Raw genomic sequence first — 25,901 nt, 5'->3', positions numbered from 1 at the left:
GAGTCATTTATTCACAATTCAGACATCACAACTCTTTGCGGTTCTGATGAAACCGCATACATCTTCCCAGCTATTGTCAGCGTCGGCTACATTTATCACATTTGTATGGTTCCAGTTATTTACAAGAACATTGAACTGATTATAAGATGCGTTATGAATAATGATGCGTATGATACAGCATCTGCAGATCCCGTGTATGGCTCGATTCTTCTCGCTAACGCTTGTTAAAGCTGATTAGCCGGTGGCGCCTACACTGTGTTTATGCTTCAGGGTGTGTGTGTGTGTGTGTGTGAATAGACAGTGCATTAGAGAAGATCTAGCACTTGTGTTTCACATTTTGACTGAGAAGATTAGATGTAAACCTTGCACTGTGATCATGTTAGTCCACACAGATCTTGCTCTCGGACTCGTCTATAAAGATCTGAATCCAGCAGAGATGTTTGCTTGAATTGTCGTGATGGAACTGAATGAACGGCGTGTTGAGCTTGTTGTGATGTCTTTGAAAACACATGTGACTTGTCACATTGAGCTGTGTTTCCCAGTATGTCTGGTATTCTGGTGTGTTGTGTGGTGGTCGCACTGACACACACACACACACACACACACACACACACACACACACACACACACACACACACACACACACACACACACACACACACACACACATGAGAACACTGCTCTCTTTCTCTCTCTAACAAGATCACACACACACACACACTGACAGCGACGGGTCAACAGTCTCACGGCTCTGGACTCCTCACGAACACTGGATGTGAAGCCGATGAATGCAGATCTGTGTCCGGCATGCTTTCTGACACGGCAGGTGTGTGTGTGTGTGTGTGTGTGTGTTACGTGTCTGAGTGTGTGCTTGTTTATATGTAAATAACGGATTTGGTAAGAACAGAAAGTGCTTTACAGCCTAACAGGAAGCGCCGTGAACCTATTTAATCTCATCAAGGAACTTTTTATTCTCTAGTTCTTTTTAAATGGTGCTTTAAATGGATACTTGACTCAAATAAATGAGAGTTCTGTCATCATTTATTTCTTCCATGAAACGAGAGGAGATGTTCAGTTTTTGTCCATATATCACGTTCCAAACATGACAGGAAAGGATCATGTGATCCTCATTATGCGCTGAAAGTCTCGCATCTGTTAATCTCATTTGCAGTCACATACAGTCGTGGTCAGAATGAATGGCACCACTGGTAAATATGATCAAAACTGGCTGTAAAAAAAAAATCTGCATTGTTTATCCTTTTGATCTTTCATTCCAGAAATTGCCAAAATTCTAACCTTTCATTGAAGCAAAAGAATTGAAAGTGGGGGGAAATCACATTATGAAATAAATGTTTTTCTCCAAAACACATTGGGAACAATTATCTGCCCCCTTTTATTAAATACTTTTTGCAATCTCCTTTTGCCAAGATAAGCTCTGAGTCTTCTCCTATAATGCCTGATAACACCTGACCAGAGACCATTCCTCCATACAGAATCTCTCCAGATCCTTCATTCCTCCACACAGAATCTCACCAGATCCTTCATTCCTCCACACAGAATCTCACCAGATCATTCATTCCTCCACACAGAATCTCTCCAGATCCTTCATTCCTCCACACAGAATCTCTCCAGATCCTTCATTTCTCCATACAGAATTGCTCCAGATCCTTCATTTCTCCACACAGAATCTCTCCAGATCCTTCATTCCTCCATACAGAACATCTCCTGATCCTTCATTCCTCCATACAGAATCTCTCCAGATCCTTCATTCCTCCATACAGAACATCTCCTGATCCTTCATTCCTCCATACAGAATCTCTCCAGATCCTTCATTCCTCCACACAGAATCTCTCCAGATCCTTCATTCCTCCACACAGAATCTCTCCAGATCCTTCATTCCTCCACACAGAATTTCTCCAGATCCTTCATTCCTCCACACAGAATCTCTCCAGATCCTTCATTCCTCCACACAGAATCTCTCCAGATCCTTCATTCCTCCACACAGAATCTATCCAGATCCTCCATTCCTCCACACAGAATCTCTCCAGATCCTTCATTCCTCCATACAGAATCTCTCCAGATTCTTCATTCCTCCACACAGAATCTCTCCAGATCCTTCATTCCTCCATACATAATGTCTCCAGATCCTCCATTCCTCCACACAGAATCTCTCCAGATCCTTCATTCCTCCACACAGAATCTCTCCAGATCCTTCATTCCTCCACACATAATCTCTCCAGATCCTCCATTCCTCCACACAGAATCTCTCCAGATCCTTCATTCCTCCGTACAGAATCTTTCCAGATCCTCCATTCCTCCACACATAATGTCTCCAGATCCTCCATTCCTCCACACAGAATCTCTCCAGATCCTTCATTCCTCCACACAGAATCTCTCCAGATCCTTCATTCCTCCACACATAATCTCTCCAGATCCTCCATTCCTCCACACAGAATCTTTCCAGATCCTTCATTCCTCCACACAGAATCTCTCCAGATCCTTCATTCCTCCATACATAATCTATCCAGATCCTCCATTCCTCCACACAGAATCTCTCCAGATCCTTCATTCCTCCATACATAATCTCTCCAGATCCTCCATTCCTCCACACAGAATCTCTCCAGATCCTTCATTCCTCCATACATAATCTCTCCAGATCCTCCATTCCTCCACACAGAATCTCTCCAGATTCTTCATTCCTCCACACAGAATCTCTCCAGATCCTTCATTCCTCCATACATAATCTCTCCAGATCCTCCATTCCTCCACACAGAATCTCTCCAGATCCTTCATTCCTCCATACATAATGTCTCCAGATCCTCCATTCCTCCACACAGAATCTCTCCAGATCCTTCATTCCTCCATACAGAATCTCTCCAGATCCTTCATTCCTCCACACATAATCTCTCCAGATCCTCCATTCCTCCACACAGAATCTCTCCAGATCCTTCATTCCTCCACATAGAATCTCTCCAGATCCTTCATTCCTCCATACATAATGTCTCCAGATCCTCCATTCCTCCACACAGAATCTCTCCAGATCCTTCTTTCCTCCATACATAATCTCTCCAGATCCTCCATTCCTCCACACATAATCTCTCCAGATCCTCCATTCCTCCATACAGAATCTCTCCAGATCCTCCATTCCTCCACACATAATCTCTCCAGATCCTCCATTCCTCCATACAGAATCTCTCCAGATCCTCCATTCCTCCATACAGAATCTCTCCAGATCCTCCATTCCTCCACACATAATCTATCCAGATCCTTCATTCCTCCATACATAATCTCTCCAGATCCTCCATTCCTCCACACATAATCTCTCCAGATCCTCCATTCCTCCACACATAATCTCTCCAGATCCTCCATTCCTCCACACAGAATCTCTCCAGATCCTTCATTCCTCCACACATAATCTCTCCAGATCCTCCATTCCTCCACACAGAATCTCTCCAGATCCTTCATTCCTCCGTACAGACTCTCTCCAGATCCTTCATTCCTCCACACAGAATCTCTCCAGATCCTTCATTCCTCCGTACAGACTCTCTCCAGATCCTCCATTCCTCCACACAGAATCTCTCCAGATCCTTCATTCCTCCGTACAGACTCTCTCCAGATCCTTCATTCCTCCATACAGAATCTCTCCAGATCCTCTATTCCTCCATACAGAATCTCTCCAGATCCTTCATTCTTCCATACAGAATCTCTCCAGATCCTCCATTCCTCCATACAGAATCTCTCCAGATCCTCCATTCCTCCATACAGTATCTCTCCAGATCCTTCATTCCTCCATACATAATCTCTCCAGATCCTCCATTCCTCCACACAGAATCTCTCCAGATCCTTCATTCCTCCATACAGAATCTCTCCAGATCCTTCATTCCTCCACACAGAATCTCTCCAGATCCGTCATTCCTCCACACAGAATCTCTCCAGATCCTCCATTCCTCCACACAGAATCTCTCCAGATCCTTCATTCCTCCATACAGAATCTCTCCAGATCCTTCATTCCTCCACACAGAATCTCTCCAGATCCGTCATTCCTCCACACAGAATCTCTCCAGATCCTTCATTCCTCCATACAGAATCTCTCCAGATCCTTCATTCCTCCACACAGAATCTCTCCAGATCCTTCATTCCTCCACACAGAATCTCTCCAGATCCTTCATTCCTCCATACAGAATCTCTCCAGATCCTTCATTCCTCCACACAGAATCTTTCCAGATCCTTCATTCCTCCACACAGTATCTCTCCAGATCCTCCATTCCTCCACACAGAATCTCTCCAGATCCTTCATTCCTCCATACAGAATCTCTCCAGATCCTTCATTCCTCCACACAGAATCTTTCCAGATCCTTCATTCCTCCATACAGAATCTCTCCAGATCCTTCATTCCTCCACACAGAATCTCTCCAGATCCTCCATTCCTCCATACAGAATCTCTCCAGATCCGTCACTCCTCCACACAGAATCTCTCCAGATCCTTCATTCCTCCATACAGAATCTCTCCAGATCCTCCATTCCTCCATACAGAATCTCTCCAGATCCTTCATTCCTCCATACAGTATCTCTCCAGATCCTTCATTCCTCCATACATAATCTCCCCAGATTCTTCATTCCTCCACACAGAATCTCTCCAGATCCTTCATTCCTCCACACAGAATCTCTCCAGGTCCTTCATTCCTCCATACAGAATCTCTCCAGATCCTCCATTCCTCCACACAGAATCTCTCCAGATCCTTCATTCCTCCATACAGTATCTCTCCAGATCCTTCATTCCTCCATACATAATCTCCCCAGATCTTTCATTCCTCCACACAGAATCTCTCCAGATCCTTCATTCCTCCACACAGAATCTCTCCAGGTCCTTCATTCCTCCATACAGAATCTCTCCAGATCCTTCATTCCTCCACACAGAATCTCTCCAGATCTGTCATTCCTCCACACAGAATCTCTCCAGATCCTTCATTCCTCCACACCTTCATTCCTCCACACAGAATCTCTCCAGATCCTTCATTCCTCCACACAGTATCTCTCCAGATCCTTCATTCCTCCATACAGAATCTCTCCAGATCCTTCATTCCTCCATACAGAATCTCTCCAGATCCTTCATTCATCCATACAGTATCTCTCCAGATCCTTCATTCCTCCACACATAATCTCTCCAGATCCTTCATTCCTCCATACAGTATCTCTCCAGATCCTTCATTCCTCCATACAGAATCTCTCCAGATCCTTCATTCCTCCATACAGAATCTCTCCATATCCTTCATTCCTCCATACAGAATCTCTCCAGATCCTTCATTCCTCCACACAGAATCTCACCAGATCCTTCATTCCTCCACACAGAATCTCACCAGATCCTTCATTCCTCCACACAGAATCTCTCCAGATCCTTCATTCCTCCACACAGAATCTCTCCAGATCCTTCATTTCTCCATACAGAATTGCTCCAGATCCTTCATTTCTCCACACAGAATCTCTCCAGATCCTTCATTCCTCCATACAGAACATCTCCTGATCCTTCATTCCTCCATACAGAATCTCTCCAGATCCTTCATTCCTCCATACAGAACATCTCCTGATCCTTCATTCCTCCATACAGAATCTCTCCAGATCCTTCATTCCTCCACACAGAATCTCTCCAGATCCTTCATTCCTCCACACAGAATCTCTCCAGATCCTTCATTCCTCCACACAGAATTTCTCCAGATCCTTCATTCCTCCACACAGAATCTCTCCAGATCCTTCATTCCTCCACACAGAATTTCTCCAGATCCTTCATTCCTCCACACAGAATCTCTCCAGGTCCTTCATTCCTCCACACAGAATTTCTCCAGATCCTTCATTCCTCCACACAGAATCTTTCCAGATCCTTCATTCCTCCACACAGAATCTCTCCAGATCCTTCAGATTCCCAGATCCATGTTGGTGCTTCTTCTCTTCAGTTCACACACTCATCAGGTCAGGGAACTGGGACGGTCATGGCAGAAGCTTCATTTTGTGCTCCGTAACACATTTTTGTGTTGATTCTGATGCTTGTTTTGGATCGTTGTTCTGATGGAAGATCCAACCACGGCCCATTATAATATTTCTAGCATTATTCTAGCATTTCTAGCATTATAAGATTTCTAGCGGGATGTAGGGGTTGTTTTATAGGCTTTCTGACACCAAGACTCAAGTAATCTCTGCAATTTTCCATCTGTGATCCTTGAAGACTCTTTGGCCACTCAAACTTTCATAGTCACCGTCCATTAAGGCAATATAGACTCGTCCTCTTCTTGGCAGATTCGTCACATCTTTAGTTGATTATAACTTCTGGTGCCATGTGTCGCACTGGTGGCACCATGGGTTCTGTGCCAAATTTCACCCCACCCAAGATGACATCTCCATTCAATTGTTGTGCTGAAAGTTAGGGATCTTTAACAACCAGTCCTATTAAGAATCTTAATTATTGCCCTGATGGTCAAAATGGGGATTTTCAATTCTTTATCTATTTTCTTAGAGCCACTTTCTATTTTGTGAAGCTCAACAATCTTTTGCTGCACATCAGAACTATATTCTGTGGTTTTACTCATTGTGATGGATGATTCAGGGAATTTGGCTTTTGTGTTCCTCATATTTAAACTCCTGTGAAACAAGAAGTCATGGCTGGACAATTTCATGTTCCTAGTCACCCTGGTGTGCTAAATAAAGGTAAATATTAATGGGAATAGACTTCAGATATATTTGACTAAAAAAAAATTCTAGGGTTGCCAATAATTGTGGCCAACGTGTTTTGGAGAAAAACATTTATTTCATAATGTGATTTCCTCCCCACTTTCAATTCTTTCACTTCAATGAAAGGTTCGATTTTTGGCAATTTTTTTAATGAAAGATCAAAAGGATAAACAATGCAGATTTATTTTTTACAGCCAGTTTTGATCATATTTACCAGTGGTGCCATTCATTCTGACCATGACTGTATATATTTAAATATGGCAAATCAGTGACACCGTTATTTGTTGCTTGTCTGTCTTGACAATTTGAACATGTCCATGTGCAAATAAGCATGATTTTCTGTGAATAATAATAAGAGTAATAATTATATAGAAATTATAAAAAATACTTCAAAAATAGAAAAATTATTTTACAGCATTTATAATTTAATTTTATGTGTGTGTGTTAGAGAGAGAGAGAGATAGATGGTGTGTGTGTGTGTGTGTGTGTGTGTGTGTGTGTGTGTGTGTGTGTGTGTGTGTGTGTGTGTGAGCGAGAGGGAGAGAGGGTGTGTGTGTACATGTGTGTGTTTATTAGAGAGAGAGAGGACTGAGGTTCGGGGGAGGAGGACAGACAGGAGGAAGTGTGTGTGTGTGTGTGTGTGTGTGTGTGTGTGAGAGGGCCAGAGGGAGAGAGGGAGGGTGTGTGTGTGTGTGTGTGTGTGTGTGTGTGTGTGTGTGTGTTAGAGAAAGAGAGAGGGCTGAGGTTTGGGGGAGGAGGACAGACAGGAGGAAGTGTGTGTGTGTGTGTGAGAGAGAGAGAGAGAGAGAGAGAGAGAGAGAGAGAGGTTCTCCGTCTGCACTCACTGTGGTTTAGATGAGCTCAGCGTCACTGGGATACACAGATCCCGAGCGCTGGGACTGTGAGCTTCAGAGAGCCGGACCGGATGAGTGTTTTACAGCAGCGGTGAGTGAGGATGATGATGATGATGGCACACTCGGACACACTGGATAAAGCTGCAGTTGTTGCATTAAAGAGCTCCAGAAAAGTGTAGGATTTTCTTTGAAACTATCTTCACTCAGAAATTGCTTGTGAATTTCACAAATGATGACAAAGAAATGGCATTTAACATTGAATTACATTGAACATTGAAGTAGAAAGACTGTATTTCGATTTTTACTGTGTATTTTAACTTGACTTAACCCATAAATATGAGTTTTGTTGGTACAAATGCATGGATTTAGTTTGATTCAGTGATGCTAATATAGATGTCATCATTTTTAGGATTCCAGTGTTTGTGGGTGAATTGCATCGTCAGGAAAATATTATTGTTCAGAACGCACTGTAAAAGGGGATTTATCAAAGTTGTAAAGACTGCTGGAGTACACTTGACAAGCAAATACAGTTCCAGTCTTTCTACTTACACATGTCATGTTCATTTCTGAGTGAAAATGAGTTTTGACAATAGATTGTGACTTAGACAGGATTGTGTCCTTGCCTCGGTTATGTGTGGGTCAGGTATCAACTTCGTCCAAGAATAGGGAGAGACAACAGGACCTGAGACACAGAGACACACAGTCAGTGTAGAGTAAAGCTGAGATCAGGGGCTCATGGGAGATGTTCATCAGTTCAGGGTCTTTGAGTCGTTGATGTGTTTGCTGTCAGTGAAGTCTGATAGCATCAGTTAAGAGTAAACCGTGATCAGTGTGTGTGTGTTTAGCAGTGTTTCTGCGGGCTGGCAGAGCCGTGATCAGTGCCCGCGGGACAGCGGGTGTGGTGGGCATCACACGCTTCATCACGGTCTGCAGAAGAGCCGTGTTTGAGGCGGTGTCACACAGATCTATTGTTTCTGTCTCATGTCGGCGTGATTCTGGTGTGATGCGCAGATCCAGTGGGTTTGGGGATTTAACATGCCATAGCATCCTGTGTGTGTGTGTGTGTGTGTGTGTGTGTGTGTATGTGTGTGTGAGAGAGAGATAAAGAGTGTTTGGGGGATGGTGGTGAGAAAGAGATTGTGAGATTTTGAGAATTCTTGTTTATTGGTTTGGTTTATTTTTTGATATTGCAAATTGACATTTTTTTAAATGTAGCATATTTATCTATAGTACGTCCCCTTAAAGAAATATTCTGTTATAAATAATGTTCCTAAACAGACATCAACTTTAACTCATACTTCAGTACGTAAAAGTAAACAAATGAATGAATAGTTGTGATGTGTTGACGGCAGGCGTACAGTAGACTCTCGTATGAATGCATTTCTTCTTGTGTTGTCAAAGCCGTCGAGAGGATCTTCTGTAGTGTTCTCCAACATGTCTCAGAAGAGCTGAACTCGGCTTGAGCGCAGAAAACACTCTTGAACATCGAGCTCTTGCTGCATCATTCGTGTACACTCTAAAAAATGCACATTTTTCCCAGCCGTTGGGTTATATTTTTAAATGACATTTTTAACCCAACGGTTGCGTTTGTCCATATTTGGGTTAATATAACCCTGCATGTAGAGTCATTATGAACAGATCCTGGCTCGTTCTGTCTTCGGCTCTGACGCTGGAGATCTGCCGCTGGTTGTGGATGTGATTGGACTGATAGTGATGGTTCATGCCTAAACGCTGGCTAATGGTTCCCAGGGGTCCGGCTCTCAGAGACGCCGGGACAGGGGCCGTTTAAAGAGACGGGGCTCTCAGAAACCCGTGTGACCTGTCAGAGATATGTGCAGTGGTGTGTGTGTTTGTGCATGTGTGTGTGTGTGTGTGTCACGTCTTTGAAAGCAGCGTGTTCTTGTTGTGGATTAAACTCAGCTTTGGGATTTCCTCAGAAGCGTAAACATACGATAATTATTCATGAGCAGTGCCTGTGATATTAGATGTTCTTGTATTTAAAGTATCTTCTTACTAGACCTTTACTATTTTTTTGTGTTTTAAGTTGGTGTGCAATTTCTGAACCACTGAAAAAAAAATTGGTGTACTAGAAAATACTAGTAAATGTCACAATTAAGCTTTTCCCCGCCATTGATGAGACTGTATAACTGTATGGGCGTAGTGTGACGTCACCCGTAGTGTTTCTGAAGCCGAAGTGGGCGGAGCCGGCCGTCACCATCTTGGATAACCGGAAATGTGCAGCGAGGCGGATTAGCTGAGGTGACGTGACGCTAACGCTAGCAGACAAACGGCTAGTAGTGACATCAGCGGCAATCCACTTGTCACTCAAGTGGCCACGCCCTTAATTATACACAACTTTAAAACTTAATATAATTTAAACGGATGAGTTATTATAAAATTCAGCCCCCTCATAGTCGTCATGAAGGGGAAAACTAGCTATATAGACCAAAACCACTTTTTGTACCAGGCTGTAAACATGTTTTTTTCTGCTGTAAAGTTGGGCATTTTAACATGGAGGTCTATGGGATTGACTCTCTTCTGCAGCCGGTCTCTAGTGGCCAGTGGAGGAACTGCACTTCAGTGTTGGACTCGAGAGAGACGGGAAGGTTTCCGCTAGTTTGAGACACATCATAGACGAGTTCTCACTGTTATACGGCAGGGGGCGCCGCTACACATCTCCTGAAAGAGCACCGCGTCTCTGGATCCAAAAACACAGGCGAAGAAGAAGATAAACGGGTAGAAGCATTGCTTACACACAAGTAACTTATCTAACATGAGCATCAATCATTCAACAGCGTATTAATCAAAACCATGAACATGTGCAGGACTGAAGCTTTGGGGACGCGATCGACTCCATCTGTGTTTAGATCATCGCTCTGAATCCCATCCAGATTATACAATTGGATTATATATAAACAATAATTATAGTGTCGAACAGGTTTCCCCAATATTCTCTGTCTGCCATTGGTCAGGTGACATCTGAACAGATGTTAAAACACTAGGGATCATATCGTTTTCTGACTTCGTAAATGGTTACAAAGAAAAACTTAGAATCACTTTTAAGTCGTTCTGAAAACATCGAACTCAAGAAAAACCGTGCGCTCAAACATGTTTACTATATCCTCCAACGGGATGGAATCATAATCTGAAGCTAAAATAATATTTGGCCATCATACGCTACGAGATATTCTGTGAAATCCATCAACTCAGACCTCACAAATCAGAGCAGAAGTCACGACTTAAAGCCTTAAACTCAAAGAGGAGAGAGTAGTTTAACATCAGAAAGATTGTCTTGAATAGCCGGATGCTTCCACACGTGTTCCCCGCAGATGTTCTCTAACCACTGGGAATGGGAAGTTATTGTCCTATGACATTAATCTTTCTGTTATCTGTCAATCACTGTCATCTGAAGCATGGGGAGCTTTGTAGCGGCTCAAAACTATATACTATATAGTGTAGGGGTGCAGGGATGATTTAGCCCTGTTTCGAGGCTGGCATGCAGTCTGTGCCCGCAGGAACTCTGGGAAAGTCATTGGCTAATTTAATAATGCGTTATGCAGAATACTGCAGATTTCCCCACAGAATTAGCACTGGAAAAAGAAAAAAAAGATTTCATCTGGGCCTTTCATTCATTGGAAGAACTGAAGTGTACTTCAAGTCTCACACGTATATTTTTAAAAAGCCTTGTAGATAATAACATTAATGAAATAAAAGGCCACTTAAGTGCACTTTCATGACTGTTTCTTAACACACTTAAGTATACTTTTAAAAAGTGCACAATCATACATTTCCATTTACCTGGAAATAACATGCAATGGAGTATCTGACAACATTACGTTCAGTGCACACTTAAGTACATACTTCTAAAGTATATTCTCTACATAATAATACTCTTTTTGACGCCGACAGATGGGACAGACCAGGTTACTTTTGATATTAAACATATTAAACAAAGTCTCACCTTTCAATTTTGGTCATTTTTTTTAAAGAAATTGAAACAATAAATAGTGCATTGTGGCTCTTTAATGTGTGTGACAGATCGCTGTGTCGCCTCAGTTAAAGCCGCTCGTGAACCGATCATCTCTTCCTTCTAGTTCATTTATAGCATCAAATAAACATGAATGAACATCAGAAGGAATGTTGTTTTAACCGCGGAAAGACGTCAGGACACTCCGCTTCTCAAGCTCAAATCCTCCCGTGTGAATCTACTCACTCTCCTGACCGCTTTGTCCGACAAATGGCGGCTGGCGATGTATGATTGGTCAGATCACCTGTCAATCAATCTTCCTGCGAAGGGTCAATTGCTGGATGTTTTTTTTTGTTTTTACGTTTCTTCTATCTTTTTTACCTAATTTATACAAGCCTTCTTTGATCACATGTCATGTGTTTAGTGTATAATAATGATTTTTCATTGAATATCTTGTTTCACTCACTAATACATCATGTTTTGTGGTTGTGAATGTCATTTCACATTAACTTTTAGACATGAACCAATAATATTCTGTGATTGATCAGTTGGTGCCGCTCCAGGTTATCGTGTGTGTGTGAGTGTGTGTGTGTGTGTGTGTGTGTGTTTGTGTGTGTGTGTGTGTGTGTGTGTGTGTGTGTGTGCTGATCTGATGTGTAAGGGACCTGCACCTGATCCCCATCAGCACCACCGTCCCCTGATTGACCTTTATCTGAACTAGAGCATCATATAAAGCTCTCGCTGTGAGGCTGGGCATCGGTCACATCTCCTCATTGTTCCTCTTAGCATCTCTATTGATGAATAAATAAAACATTTAGATAGTAATGGTAGTGGTAGTTCTCTATGGCCAGTGTGTTACCCAGAGAAGTGTGTGGTCAGTGATTGAAAGGCGTCTGTTGTCAGTAGCGTAGCGGAGCATGAAGAACATCTCACACAGAAGTCACTTCCAAGCCAAGCTGTGTGTATGTGTGTGTGTGTGTGTGTGTTCTGCTGGTCAGTTCGCTGAGTTCATGTGAACTTTAAAATGAGCAAAATCTCCAATGGGAAAATTTTTGCCGTTACACAAATCTCCCGAATACACAGATTCCTCTTTAAATGACTGGATGTCGCCAGTGAAACCTCGCTGAACTAAACATGTGACCACAGCGTAATACTGATGCTATAAACACATGTGTAAAAGATAGTTGGGCAAGTGTCTGTGATTAATGGCCAGTTAATCATGTGACAGGAAATGATGTGGACACTGGATCAGGAAGTGTTGCGAGAGGACATGCTTTAAATGCCAGACTGTTTGTCTGATCTGTGTAGTTGATCATGCTGGTTAGTGTCTAATATTGGATATATATTTTAAAGATTTAGCATGATTGAACATAAAATGGCCCGCAATAAATGTTCATGTTCGTTTACCTTTTTTACATTTACATTACTTGTGCCATCATCTAGCGCTTCTAGTTGATCTTTAAAATCATTAACAGGAATCAAAAGAAATGTCCACGCTGTACATCTAAATTCACTTGTAGCATTTGATTTATTACAATTATTTAGATAAAATATTGTAAAATATGGCGAATCATGTTAATATTAGCCATTTATCGGTTATTGGCCGTAACATTAAAAATAATATTGACTTATAAGAATCGGCTGATAGATTTTTAGTTTTTTGTGTTTTATTTTTAATTTATTTAGACAAAGTAGTATATTTTTTATATCAGACATTTATTGCAAAAAGGCCAGATTTTTTATATTGGTGCATTTTTAATATAGACTACACACACACTGTGAATATTCTCAGCACTGTATTCAAGTGTCCTTAACTACTATCTACTAACAGGAATATCCACAAGACTGTATACTGTGTAACTACACATCTTTCTGGAATATTCCCACATTGATCGCTAAGGAGCTTGAGTTACGGTTGGGTTTAGAGTAGGGTTAGAGTAGGGTTAGAGTAGGGTTAGAGTAGGGTTAGGATTAGGGGAACAGTTTGGGGTAATAGAGTAAATGCAAGTACTTCACAGTCCACTGACATGTAGCCTACATATTTAGTGTGTGTCAAATGTATAAGGACACATGAGGTAAGGCCTGATCTACTATACAGTGTGACCGTGCGTTCTGTACATGTCCTCCTTGCCCTGGGTGAGCGACGGTGTCCTGTAACAGAAGGAGGCGGCTCAGAGTGTGTGTGTGTGTGTGTGTGTGTGTGTGTGTTCAGGAGAATAGCTCTTCATTGTGTGTGTGTTTGAGCAGATAATGCATGCGTCAGGTCAGCTGCCCGATCTCTGCTACAGTACGCCATTGTGTTCATGATCCTGGAGACAGTAGAGCTCTCAACTCCTGCTGGTGACTCAGGCCATCTCACACACTCCACACACACTCTACACACACTCTACACACTCTACACAGCTCTCAACTCCTGCTGGTGACTCAGGCCATCTCACACACTCCACACACACTCTACACACACTCTACACACTCTACACACACTCTACACAGCTCTCAACTCCTGCTGGTGACTCAGGCCATCTCACACACTCCACACACACTCTACACACACTCCACACACACTCTACACAGCTCTCAACTCCTGCTGGTGACTCAGGCCATCTCACACACTCCACACACACTCTACACACACTCTACACACTCTACACACACTCTACACAGCTCTCAACTCCTGCTGGTGACTCAGGCCATCTCACACACTCCACACACACTCTACACACTCTACACACACTCTACACAGCTCTCAACTCCTGCTGGTGACTCAGGCCATCTCACACACTCCACACACACTCTACACAGCTCTCAACTCCTGCTGGTGACTCAGGCCATCTCACACACTCCACACACTCTACACACACTCTACACACACTCTACACACTCTACACACACTACACACACACTCTACACACTCTACACACACACTCTACACACTCTACACAGCTCTCAACTCCTGCTGGTGACTCAGGCCATCTCACACACTCCACACACACTCTACACACACTCTACACACACTCTACACACTCTACACACACTCTACACACACTCTACACACTCTACACAGCTCTCAACTCCTGCTGGTGACTCATGCCATCTCACACACTCTACACACTCTACACACTCTACACACACTCTACACACTCTACACACACTCTACACACACTCTACACACTCTACACAGCTCTCAACTCCTGCTGGTGACTCAGGCCATCTCACACACTCCACACACTCTACACACTCTACACACACTCTACACACTCTACAAACTCTACACAGCTCTCAACTCCTGCTGGTGACTCAGGCCATCTCACACACTCCACACACACTCTACACACACTCTACACACACTCTACACACACTCTACACACTCTACACAGCTCTCAACTCCTGCTGGTGACTCAGGCCATCTCACACACTCCACACACACTCTACACACACTCTACACACTCTACACACACTCTACACACTCTACACACACTCTACACACTCTACACAGCTCTCAACTCCTGCTGGTGACTCAGGCCATCTCACACACTCCACACACACTCTACACACACTCTACACACTCTACACACACTCTACACACTCTACACAGCTCTCAACTCCTGCTGGTGACTCAGGCCATCTCACACACTCCACCCACACTCTACACACACTCTACACACACTCTACACACACTCTACACACACTCTACACACTCTACACACACTACACACACTCTACACACTCTACACACACTCTACACACTCTACACACACTCTACACACACTCTACACACTCTACACAGCTCTCAACTCCTGCTGGTGACTCAGGCCATCTCACACACTCCACACACACTCCACACACACTCTACACACACTCTACACACACTCTACACACACTCTACACACTCTACACACACTCTACACACACTCTACACACTCTACACACACTCTACACACTCTACACACACTCTACACACTCTACACACACTCTACACACACTCTACACACTCTACACACACTCTACACACTCTACACACACTCTACACACTCTACACAGCTCTCAACTCCTGCTGGTGACTCAGGCCATCTCACACACTCCACATACACTCTACACACACTCTACACACTCTACACACACTCTACACACTCTACACACTCAACACACACTCTACACACTCTACACACACTCTACACACTCTACACATCTCTCAACTCCTGCTGGTGACACAGGCCATCTCACACACTCTAAACACACTACACACTCAACACACTTTACACACTCTACACACACTCTACACACTCTACACACACTCAACACACTCTACACACTCACTCTACACACTCTACACACTCTACACAGCTCTCAACTCCTGCTGGTGACTCAGGCCATCTCACACACTCTACACACTCTACACACTCTACACACACTCTACACACTCTACACACACACTCTACACACTCTACACAGCTCTCAACTCCTGCTGGTGACTCAGGCCATCTCACACACTCTACACACTCTACACACACTCTACACACTCAACACACTCTATACACTCTACACACACTCTACACACTCAGCAATAACAAAACCGGCCGATCTCACTCATCCCGAATCCCAAAATAACCAGTAGCGAGTGCAGGAGAGACTCAGGAAGAGTGTCTGATGTTAGTGGACACATTTCTGCAGTTGTTGTGGAGTTACACTGATCATCTCCTCATCATGTTGAACTCTTACACAAGTGTCCACAGTTCCTGAGGTGTGTATGAGACCGCGCTGACATGTGCTGGTCAGCAGTGTCCAGTGCTCGTCTGTGCTCGACCACAGAACAGCGTCATGCTTTACTGGAGCTAGAACTGGTCACTGCTGGCGCTGGTGTGTGTAAACGTGCAGATTAATGACGGTAATATTATAATAAGATCCGCTTCCTACGTCAGAAGGGGAGCGAAATCTGATCTGCTTATTTCTGACATGTTTGCAGAGAAAGGCTTAACAAAGCAAAGTCACTGGGTTTCACTCGTCATGTTTTCTGGGTTGGTAGATGCGCCGGGACCCGATTACACACTTACACACACGGGACACGTCAGACTTTCATGATGTCTCCTCTACGGGACAGTGCTGGCTGTGAGTGTCAGGTTAGACGTGTGTATTGGTGACCCAGCTGTTGCAGTGTGATGTTTTCCCAGCGCCCCCTCCTGTGTTCTCAGAGGTTGTCCTCCTCCTCTCCGCGGCTGGGAAAGGCTCGAGGAGGGGAATGTGTTTGGGAGTCTCTCTTTTCTTTAGTGGTGTCAGTCAGCAGGGCCGTGGCCTCCACGCTGAATCAATATGGCTTTTGTTAGAAGAGAAAACGCTTCTTTAGATGCTGGGGTCTGGGAGAGAAGCAGGGTGATGCAGGATAACACGGGAATAAGCGTCCCGACACAAGGCTTCGGCATTCCCAAACTGCACCGGTCACGCGTTTCCCAGAATACAAGTTACTTTTCCTCACGGCTTTCATTTATCCGTCATCGGCTTTAAGGTGAAAAAATTATAAGCTTATCGGGATCTGCTGATTGATTTATGGTTTTTAGTTTTCATTTTTAATTGACTTGCACAGCATAACATTTTAATATTAGACATTTATCATTATTGTATATGTTTATCAGTTGATTGATGTTAGTTTTATTGTTAGTTTATTGTTAAATCAGCCATTTACCAGTTAACACACCAAAAAAAAAAAAAACATTTATTGGTATTGGCCAGAATTTGAATTGCTGATTTCTGACGATCCATGGATGTTCTCACTGTTGTGAAAATATAATCCAGTCACGTGACCTGATTGGTTGGTTATTTGGCTTTTTTATTAGTATGTTTGGTGTCAGTAATCCCAGCTGATCAGTTGCTATAGTAACTGTCAGGCGTCTCATCGAGTCCGTTATCAGTCCGTCTACAGAAGAAAGACTCGCAGACGGCGCTGTGTTGCTGTTTTCAGCTTTATATGTTTTGACTGGTCATTGGTGTGATTGAAGAGTGAAGTGTGCCAGTGTGTGGCTGTGTGTGTGTGCCAGTGTGTGTGTGCCAGTGTGAGGCTGTGTGTAGCTGTGGTGGCGTTACTGATGCCAAAGGTCTCCATTAGTTTATAAAATAGCATGTGTCCCGGACAGCCTGTTATTAAGCGTGTGTTTCTGCCGTCAGCAACATCAGCAGGAGGAAAATCACTCCAGCTGTGTCAGTGGACTTGGATTTTAATAAGTATTTATGAAGTTTGGAGTCAATATTTCATAAATCTCAGCTGATTTATTCAACATCTGCTGCAACTGACTTGCTCAGTGCATTACATTTAATGTTTTTATGTTGAAGGTTTGTTTTAGATTAGTACGTTTCCTAATTCCCTTCTGTAGAAAAGTTCACTACCGTTCAAACGATTAGTGTCGCTCAGATTTGACCATGTTTTAATTTGTACTAAATACAGTACACACAGAAATATTGTGAAATATTATTATAATGTAAATCAGCTGTTTTCTATGTGAATATATAGTAAAGTGTAATTTATTCCTGTGATCATTACTCCAGTCTTCAGTGTCACATGATCCTTCAGAAATCAGCAATATGATGATCTGATGCTCAAGAAACGGTTATGATTATTATCAGTGTTGAAAACAGTTGTGCTGCTTCATATTTTGCAGAAACCGTAAAACGTTTTGTTTAGGTTTCTTTTATTAATAAAAAAATTCAAAAGAACTGCATATTAGAAATCTTTTGTATCTTTTGAAACCAAGTCTTTACTGCCAGTTTTTATGAATTGAATGTATCATTGCTGAATAAAAGTATTAATTTAATTCAATAATATGGTTGTAAAGTGTTGGCTTGATTTGATAATCCAGAACAATGAGGCTCAATGCAGACAAACGATGAAATAACATTTAATAAAAGCAAGGAACCAAAGAGAGACCCATACCAGCACAAACCATTAACACAAGACAAAGAACAGACGAAGACTGAGGGTTTTAATACACAATATGATGAATAACTATGGCAACTATGGAAACAGAAACTAAACACAGGCAAAACAAAGGAATATCAAATGCTAGTGCAGATTTTGTTTTGTGATGCAGTGACATTCATGCATGACTTCACCTCCAGACGTTTTGTGGCCACTGTGTGCTGTGTTTTCAACACTGGTATTCTCACCAAAATTCATAACTATCATAACTTTAGCTCCACTAAAAGCACTGTTCTGATCGACTCGGCAGGAAAGCTGTGCTGGTCCATCAGTATAAACCAGCATCAATCTGCCACTGCAAAAACCTGTTGTTTACTCACTTAAAAATGCTGGGTTAAAAATAACCCAACGAATAACCCAACTATGGGGTGGTGTAGCACCTTCCCAACTGTGGGTTATTTCAACCCAATGCATTTGGTTAAACTCCAGTTGGGTTCAAATAACCCAACAGTTGAGGTAGCCTAAATATTTACTTGTCATTTACTTGTCACTATTATTGTTTTGTCAATAATAATAAAGGCTGTTTAACCCAACAGTCTGGTTATTTCTAGAAATTACCCAACGATTTTAAAAACGACCCAATATTTTGACCCAATATGTGTAACCCAACAGTTGGGTTAAACAAATAACCCAACATTTTTTACTGTGTAATATAAATCCCACACACTACTCAAGTTTGCACTACTCAAGCACACCACACACATATTACAGTCAACGACCTGCCTCGGTCTGAACTTTATTTGATGACTCCACATCGCTGAATCAACCTGACTATATTTATTTGCAAAAACAAAAGGTTTTGATTAGGTCAATATCTCCTTATTGCAGTGCAGGTGGACATTCATGCAGGGTTGTTTTGATGAAGATGTTTCTTTAGCAGAAGGAAAGTTACGAGTGAACACTGGAGGTGATATTTGTGTGTTAATGCCGATGTGTGTGTGCAGTCCAAGCGTTAGTTGTGTGTTAATGCCGATGTGTGTGTGCAGTCCAAGCGTTAGTTGTGTGTTTATGCCGATGTGTGTGTGCAGTCCAAGCGTTAGTTGTGTGTTAATGCCGATGTGTGTGCAGTCCAAGCGTTAGTTGTGTGTTTATGCCGATGTGTGTGCAGTCCAAGCGTTAGTTGTGTGTTTATGCCGATGTGTGTGCAGTCCAAGCGTTAGTTGTGTGTTAATGCCGATGTGTGTGCAGTCCAAGCGTTAGTTGTGTGTTTATGCCGATGTGTGTGCAGTCCAAGCGTTAGTTGTGTGTTAATGCCGATGTGTGTGCAGTCCAAGCGTTAGTTGTGTGTTTATGCCGATGTGTGTGCAGTCCAAGCGTTAGTTGTGTGTTAATGCCGATGTGTGTGCAGTCCAAGCGTTAGTTGTGTGTTTATTCCGATGTGTGTGCAGTCCAAGCGTTAGTTGTGTGTTTATGCCGATGTGTGTGCAGTCCAAGCGTTAGTTGTGTGTTAATGCCGATGTGTGTGCAGTCCAAGCGTTAGTTGTGTGTTTACGGGCCGCGCGGCGGATCGGTGGACTTTCTCGACGCCCTGCTGTGCCAGGACTGTGGGCTGACTCTGAGCAATGTGATGCCAGCTTTACAAACACAGAATACATGATTCATCACAATCCCTTTGTCTCTCTCTCTCTCTCTCTCTCTGTAGGTGACATCACACAGAAAGGCTATGAAAAGAAAAGAGGGAAATTATTGGCGCCCTACATACCGCAGATACAAGGTAAAGCGCCCGCTCGCATCCACTGCACTGCACAGCCACTGTTGACTGAAGTGTTTTCGCATGTCTTGCTTATAAACTCCTCACGTGTGTCCGTCTCCGACCTCCGCGAGATCCCGGAGTCTGACTGCGGTCTGCAACACATCGATGGCTTCAGTTCTGTCAAGGATACTCTGAGCTAATGGAAACAGTGTGTGTGTCTCTCTGGGGAACGGGAGTTATCCACACTATAAAACTAAAAACTAAGTGCAGGGTTCAAACTGCCTCAAACTCTCAATTATGGAGTGTGTGTCCTTGTTGTTTGGTTTAGCGTGGCTAGCAACTGTCCATATAGCCAGGCATGATATCTCTTTCCATATGCTGAATATAGACGTGATAATTATACATGGATCCTTGCTCTTTCACCTCTAAAATGTAAGAAACTCTTCCTTTTGGACTTCCTTTCATGACAGCTCTCTAAATAGCATGTTATTAAATTGTTCATGTATTTGGTTTTGGTGGACTTTATCTGCTTGCTACTGCTAATAGCTCCACACACAGACACGCTGCTGTGAGCATGTAAGATCTGCATAGATAGACACATGACTCCTGTAGCAGATCTAGGCAGGTGGAGCTGGGGAGGTGGAGGGGTTCAGAGGAGCTCTGATTGGTTGCATACTTCCCTAGTATACACTAAGCAAAAAAACAGTATGTGACAAAAAAAAAGTCCCAGTACTACAAGAGTAGACAAAAAGTCCCCGGATGATACTTCTTCCGGCGAGATTCTGAAGTGTGATGGACACTTTACTATCCCATGAGGCCACAGGAGAGGATTTGTGAATGGCAGTGAAGCGACGCGACTGATGATGTATGTCACATGATAATGACAACATGGCAGATGTAGTATGTCCAGATTACATTCATACTACACTCTAAAAAAATGCTAGGTTGTTTCAACCCAAATTTGGGTAAAAAATGGACAAACCCTAACGTTGGGTTAAGTTTTTTAATTGATTTTTTAACCCAACGGTTGGGTTTGTCCATATTTTACCTAAATTTGAGTTGAAACAACCCAGCATTTTTACAGTAGTCAACATTTGAAGTGGATCAAAAAAGTTAATCAAAAATGTCCTTGAGTTATACATGAGTTATAGAACCTTTCATCAAAGTTATACGTGAATTTTGAACAAAAGTCGGGGGAGAGACGCACACTTCGATTGGACTGGATAAACACATGCAGCATCTTAATTGTTAAGAAAATGAAACGAAATAAATGAATAAATCAAGCCTTTATTACATAACACTGGCGATATCATACAGCATTCAGAAAAATGCTGCGCCCGCGCCCCTAGTTATACGTCTATGGCCCAATGACGCGACTATGATCATTTACTCGCTACTTTTAAAAAATGCGGGTCGGGTACAACATTTATTTCTTTTTTTTTGCGGGCGGGTTAGCTGAAAACGTCGGTCGGGTGCGGGTTGTTTGACCCGCGCATCACTGATACCCGTGTGTTGTTCAAAATTCATGTATAACTTTGATGAAAGGTTTTGATCCACTTCAAATGTTGACTACTGTATATATAGATTCAAAAAAGAAATTCTGCACACCTCCAAAAAATGTGCCGATTCTTGTTTATTGTGAATTTGACTACTGTATATAGAACGTTTTTTTTTCAGTTTTATTTAAAATAAGTAGCTACTCTACACTGATCTTGTAGGAAACAGTGTTACTTTATATACCATTAATATGTAGTACATTTTTCAATTAGTCTTCATTTTAGTGTGTTTTAGCCGTAGCCAAGACAACATTTCTAAGTTTTGGTTATGTTTTTCATTTAATATTTAGGCCTATATTTTATTTGTATTTCAGCTGTATTTCAATGAGCAAAAATGCCGTTTTAATAGTTATATTTGTACAGTAGTTAGCAGTACGGGCACTGGTGGGGAAAGCCAGAGGACCTGACCATCAGTGGAGGTCACAGGTCATCTCCGCGTCCCAGATCAGCGGCATCTGTTCGGGTGATTTTGTTCACACGCGACGGCCAATATTTTGACTGCTCATGTGTTTCTGAACACTGCATGCTCAAGCTGTATTCCTGGTGTGTGTTTAATTATAGAACGGCCCTGAATGCGTATTTTATGATGGTTGCGGTGGCTTGTGGAAAAGTGAGCGTCTGTCTGGACCCCCACTCTGTAGTTTTGGTTTGGCTTTGAGACGGAGAATCAGGGCTTGATTTTAAATCAGAGATGGCTCTCCGTCGCCGTCCTCTCCTAAGCTGACTAGCAGACCGCCACACTTCCTCCCATGATGCTCTCTGCTCTGCGGGTCCTGAGACCCTCGAGTAAAGGAAGTACACTTTAGCACACTTTGGAAAAGAGTACGCATTACAGAGATAATATAACTGTACTTTAAAAGAATATACTTGAATGAATGTAATGTTTGCAGACACTTGCATGTTCATTAAAATGAAATGAAAATAGAGATAAATCCCATGGCAGATCCAGAGAGGTGGAGCTGGGGGAGGTGGAGGGGTTCAGAGGACGAATATATTAGTAATTACACATTTATAAACGTGAAGTTGCAATTTAGTACATTTAAAATAGATTCACTTTTAAATGTAATATCGAATATCAAACTACAGTTAAAGTTCAACAAGTCAACACATCAAAACAAGTGTACTTCTTTAAAGCACGACAAAATATTTTGAACACATAACGATTAAAAGCATAATGATTAAAAAATGTTGGTTTAACTTAAAAAAGAAAGTTGCCTTAAAATTTTGAGTTTGTTGTACTATTTTTTTTTAGTTAATACAATGAAGAAGAATGGTTTAATAAACAGAAACTCAAAATAGTCTGTTATCTTCACACATTAGTTATATAAGTTGATTTGAGATTAGTTAAAAAGTTGTGATAACAAATCATGAAAATATTTTTGTACGGTGTACAAGTGTAGTCCTTTAAGTGCACTTAAGTGGCCTTTATTTCATCAATATTATATTATCTGCAAGTACAGCATTTTTAAGGGATAGTTCACTTTATAATTAAAATTCTGTCATCATTATCAGGGGATAAAAATACTATGGCAGTCAATGGGACCAGTTAACTGTCTGGTTACCGGCATTCTTCAAAATACCTCCCTTTGTGTTCAGCAGAAGAAAGAAACTCACACAGGTTTGAAACAACTTGAGGGTCATTTTAAAGTGAACTATCCCTTTAAAATATATAAGATTTTAAATACACTACAAGTGCACATTCAATATAATTAAGTGCACTTGTTTTTCACAAGAGATGTCCAAGAGGCCATACAGATTTCACATTATATATGAGTCTTTGAGTCTGTGTGTTCATGTTCACGGCTGATGTCCTCTAGCTCAGGACACAGAAGAAAACTGCACACCACTTTCTGCTGGACAGGTCAGAGGTCAGCGATACTGTCCTCAGCCGCTAGATCTAAACACATCTGAGCAGAGAAGCCATTTCTTATGACATCTCAAATCTTCCTGTTTATGTGACCATTTACACAACCAAGACTGCGGACGAGAGCTCAGTCATGCAGGCTGGCACATCTCCTGGACATCTCCTGGACATCTCCTGGACATCTGCTGACTGTTACATTGTTGCATCTTCTGAAACATTCGTTCAGATCTGACTGGTAACAATCGTCCCGAAGCAGGAACGTGATTGGTTGGTGATCAGCCAACCGCTGAGGGACGTTAGCTCGCTTAGCAACTGAACGGAGCGACTTGTAGCATTTACTGCTGAGTTATCTTTGCACATAGTTGGGCTTTTGTGAAGCTGTCGAGATTACACACATTCTGCACAGGCCGTGTGTGTGTGTGTGTGTGTGTGTATTCTCTTGATGTTGCACACTGTGTGTTATTGTCCTCGTCCAGCGTTAGCCGTGAGTAACTTGTTGAGTTGAGCAGGATTGGAGGTTTCCCAGAGCCAGACGAACCGTGCATGTCCAGTCCAGCCCTCACAGGACCTGATTGAGACAGCAGCGCTGTTATAACGCTGCTACTGTGCAATTATTGAGCAGACTTATGATGGACTTAATAACAGAGACAAGAGATGTTTTAATAAGAGAGACTTGAAGGAATAACCATCGTGTTTGCAGGATAAAGTATATGGGGAACATAGCAACCAAGAGGGTTTACTTTATGATAAATATAACACAAATAAACACTTATATCATAACTTCCATCCTCAAATATGTGGCATTTGATCTGTAAAGTTGTCATTGAATTTTGTTCACTACCATTCACAAGTTTAGGGGAATGTGATGTTTTTCAATGTTTTTGAAAATAATTTTCTTCTGCTCACCAAGACTGCATTTATGTGACCAGAAATACATGGGAAATATTACTACAATTTAAAATCAGCTGTTTTCTATGTGAATATATAAGTGTAATGTATTCCTGTGATGATTACTCCAGTCTCCAGTGTCACATGATCCTTCAGAAATCAACAGTCACAATAATACAGCAGGATTACCACATGATGCAGAATATTGTCCTCATCCTGAACTAGTGGTGGTGTGTGCGCCGCGCGTGTGTATCTGTCCTCGTGTGCTGTGGTGAAGTGTGTGAGCTTCCCTGAGCTCAGTGTGGTCGTGTAGGGATATGAGATATATGGTAATGAACGCTCTTAGCTGGAGTTCCCGGGGTCAAGAGGTCAATATGAGCCGGTTGCTAGGCAAACGGTTTGGGAGGAGGTAAACAATCCTGTGTCGGTTGCTTTGACTTTCCAAGAAAGAAAGAAACGAGTTTAACACAAAGGTAAAAGGTCACTAGTTGTGTTAACCTGTGATAGATGTTCCAGCACGTCACGGTTTCACAAAGAGGAGATCGTTTGGTTTTATTTAGATCCTATGACAAAAGCAAAAGTGTTTTTTAAATGCAGTTTGTCTCGGATGTCCTTCATCTCTCCCTGTGTTTGTCACATAGTGTGGAGGTAATGTAATGCCATAAAGAACCGCATGCGCAGGGTAAGATTTGAGATTGCAAGCGTAAATATAATATGCATGTGCAAGAGAAGATTTCCAGATTCACTTTATTAGCCATTTGCAGTATAAACCACATTGGAGCTCAAAGTGCAATGTGAACACATAAAACAACACAACATAATAAACACACAAGCAAGTGCCACATAACAACTTAGAAGTAAAAAGCTAGCGCTAAAGGTTTATACAAAAATTCAAAATGCCTAGTTTTAAAGTGCTTTATAAGAGATCACAGCTTGGGGAAAGAAACTGTTTAAATGGCGATCGGTAGAACGCATTGAGCGATTTGTAAAGGTGTAAATCGCCTTTTAAGTGTAAGAAAAAATAATTTGCATCATTTTACTGTTATTCGTAAGTGTAATGCATGTGTTGTGAATCTGCTGCTTAATGCTAACGCAAAATAAATAACGTTATGATCTGTATTCTTCTGAGTTCATCTATTTTTCTGCGCTTACACTTTTGTCACGTTTTTTTCCGCACGAATATGACCAAAAGCACTGCAAGCCTGAACAAATAAACTGTTGCAAATCAGTGGCGCCTCCAGAAATTTTTCATAGGGGTGGCCAGATGGGGCCACTTAAAATCTTGGGGTGGCACACCAAACAATAAACCATAATTTCAGAATTGTATTCTACTGTTGTAGTAAACCGGCCTGAAGAAAACTAGCCTGAAGAAAACTATCAGCAAGACTTAAGGAA

At 42.2% G+C, this 25,901-nt stretch overlaps 1 protein-coding gene across 8 annotated transcripts in view; it reads left to right on the top strand.

Moving 5' to 3' along the window:
* Window positions 1–25,901, top strand: part of dip2a (disco-interacting protein 2 homolog A) — a gene marked incomplete at its 3' end in the record, with an annotated part of 179,329 nt that overhangs the window by 65,900 nt on the left and 87,528 nt on the right. For 7 of the 8 annotated variants that reach the window (XM_079618917.1, XM_079618920.1, XM_079618919.1 and 4 more), the window contains exon 2: window positions 20,148–20,219. In XM_079618917.1, coding sequence (XP_079475043.1) covers window positions 20,148–20,219 — 72 coding nt within the window. Of the gene's footprint in view, window positions 1–7,615; window positions 7,666–20,147; window positions 20,220–25,901 lie in introns of those variants that run through there. The other variant, XM_079618921.1, reaches the window with a different exon arrangement.

The sequence above is a fragment of the Phoxinus phoxinus genome (genome assembly GCF_949152265.1).
Source record: "Phoxinus phoxinus genome assembly, chromosome: 7".
In the NCBI taxonomy this organism is placed as follows: domain Eukaryota; kingdom Metazoa; phylum Chordata; class Actinopteri; order Cypriniformes; family Leuciscidae; genus Phoxinus; species Phoxinus phoxinus.
This window is presented reverse-complemented; position numbering and strand designations above follow the sequence as displayed.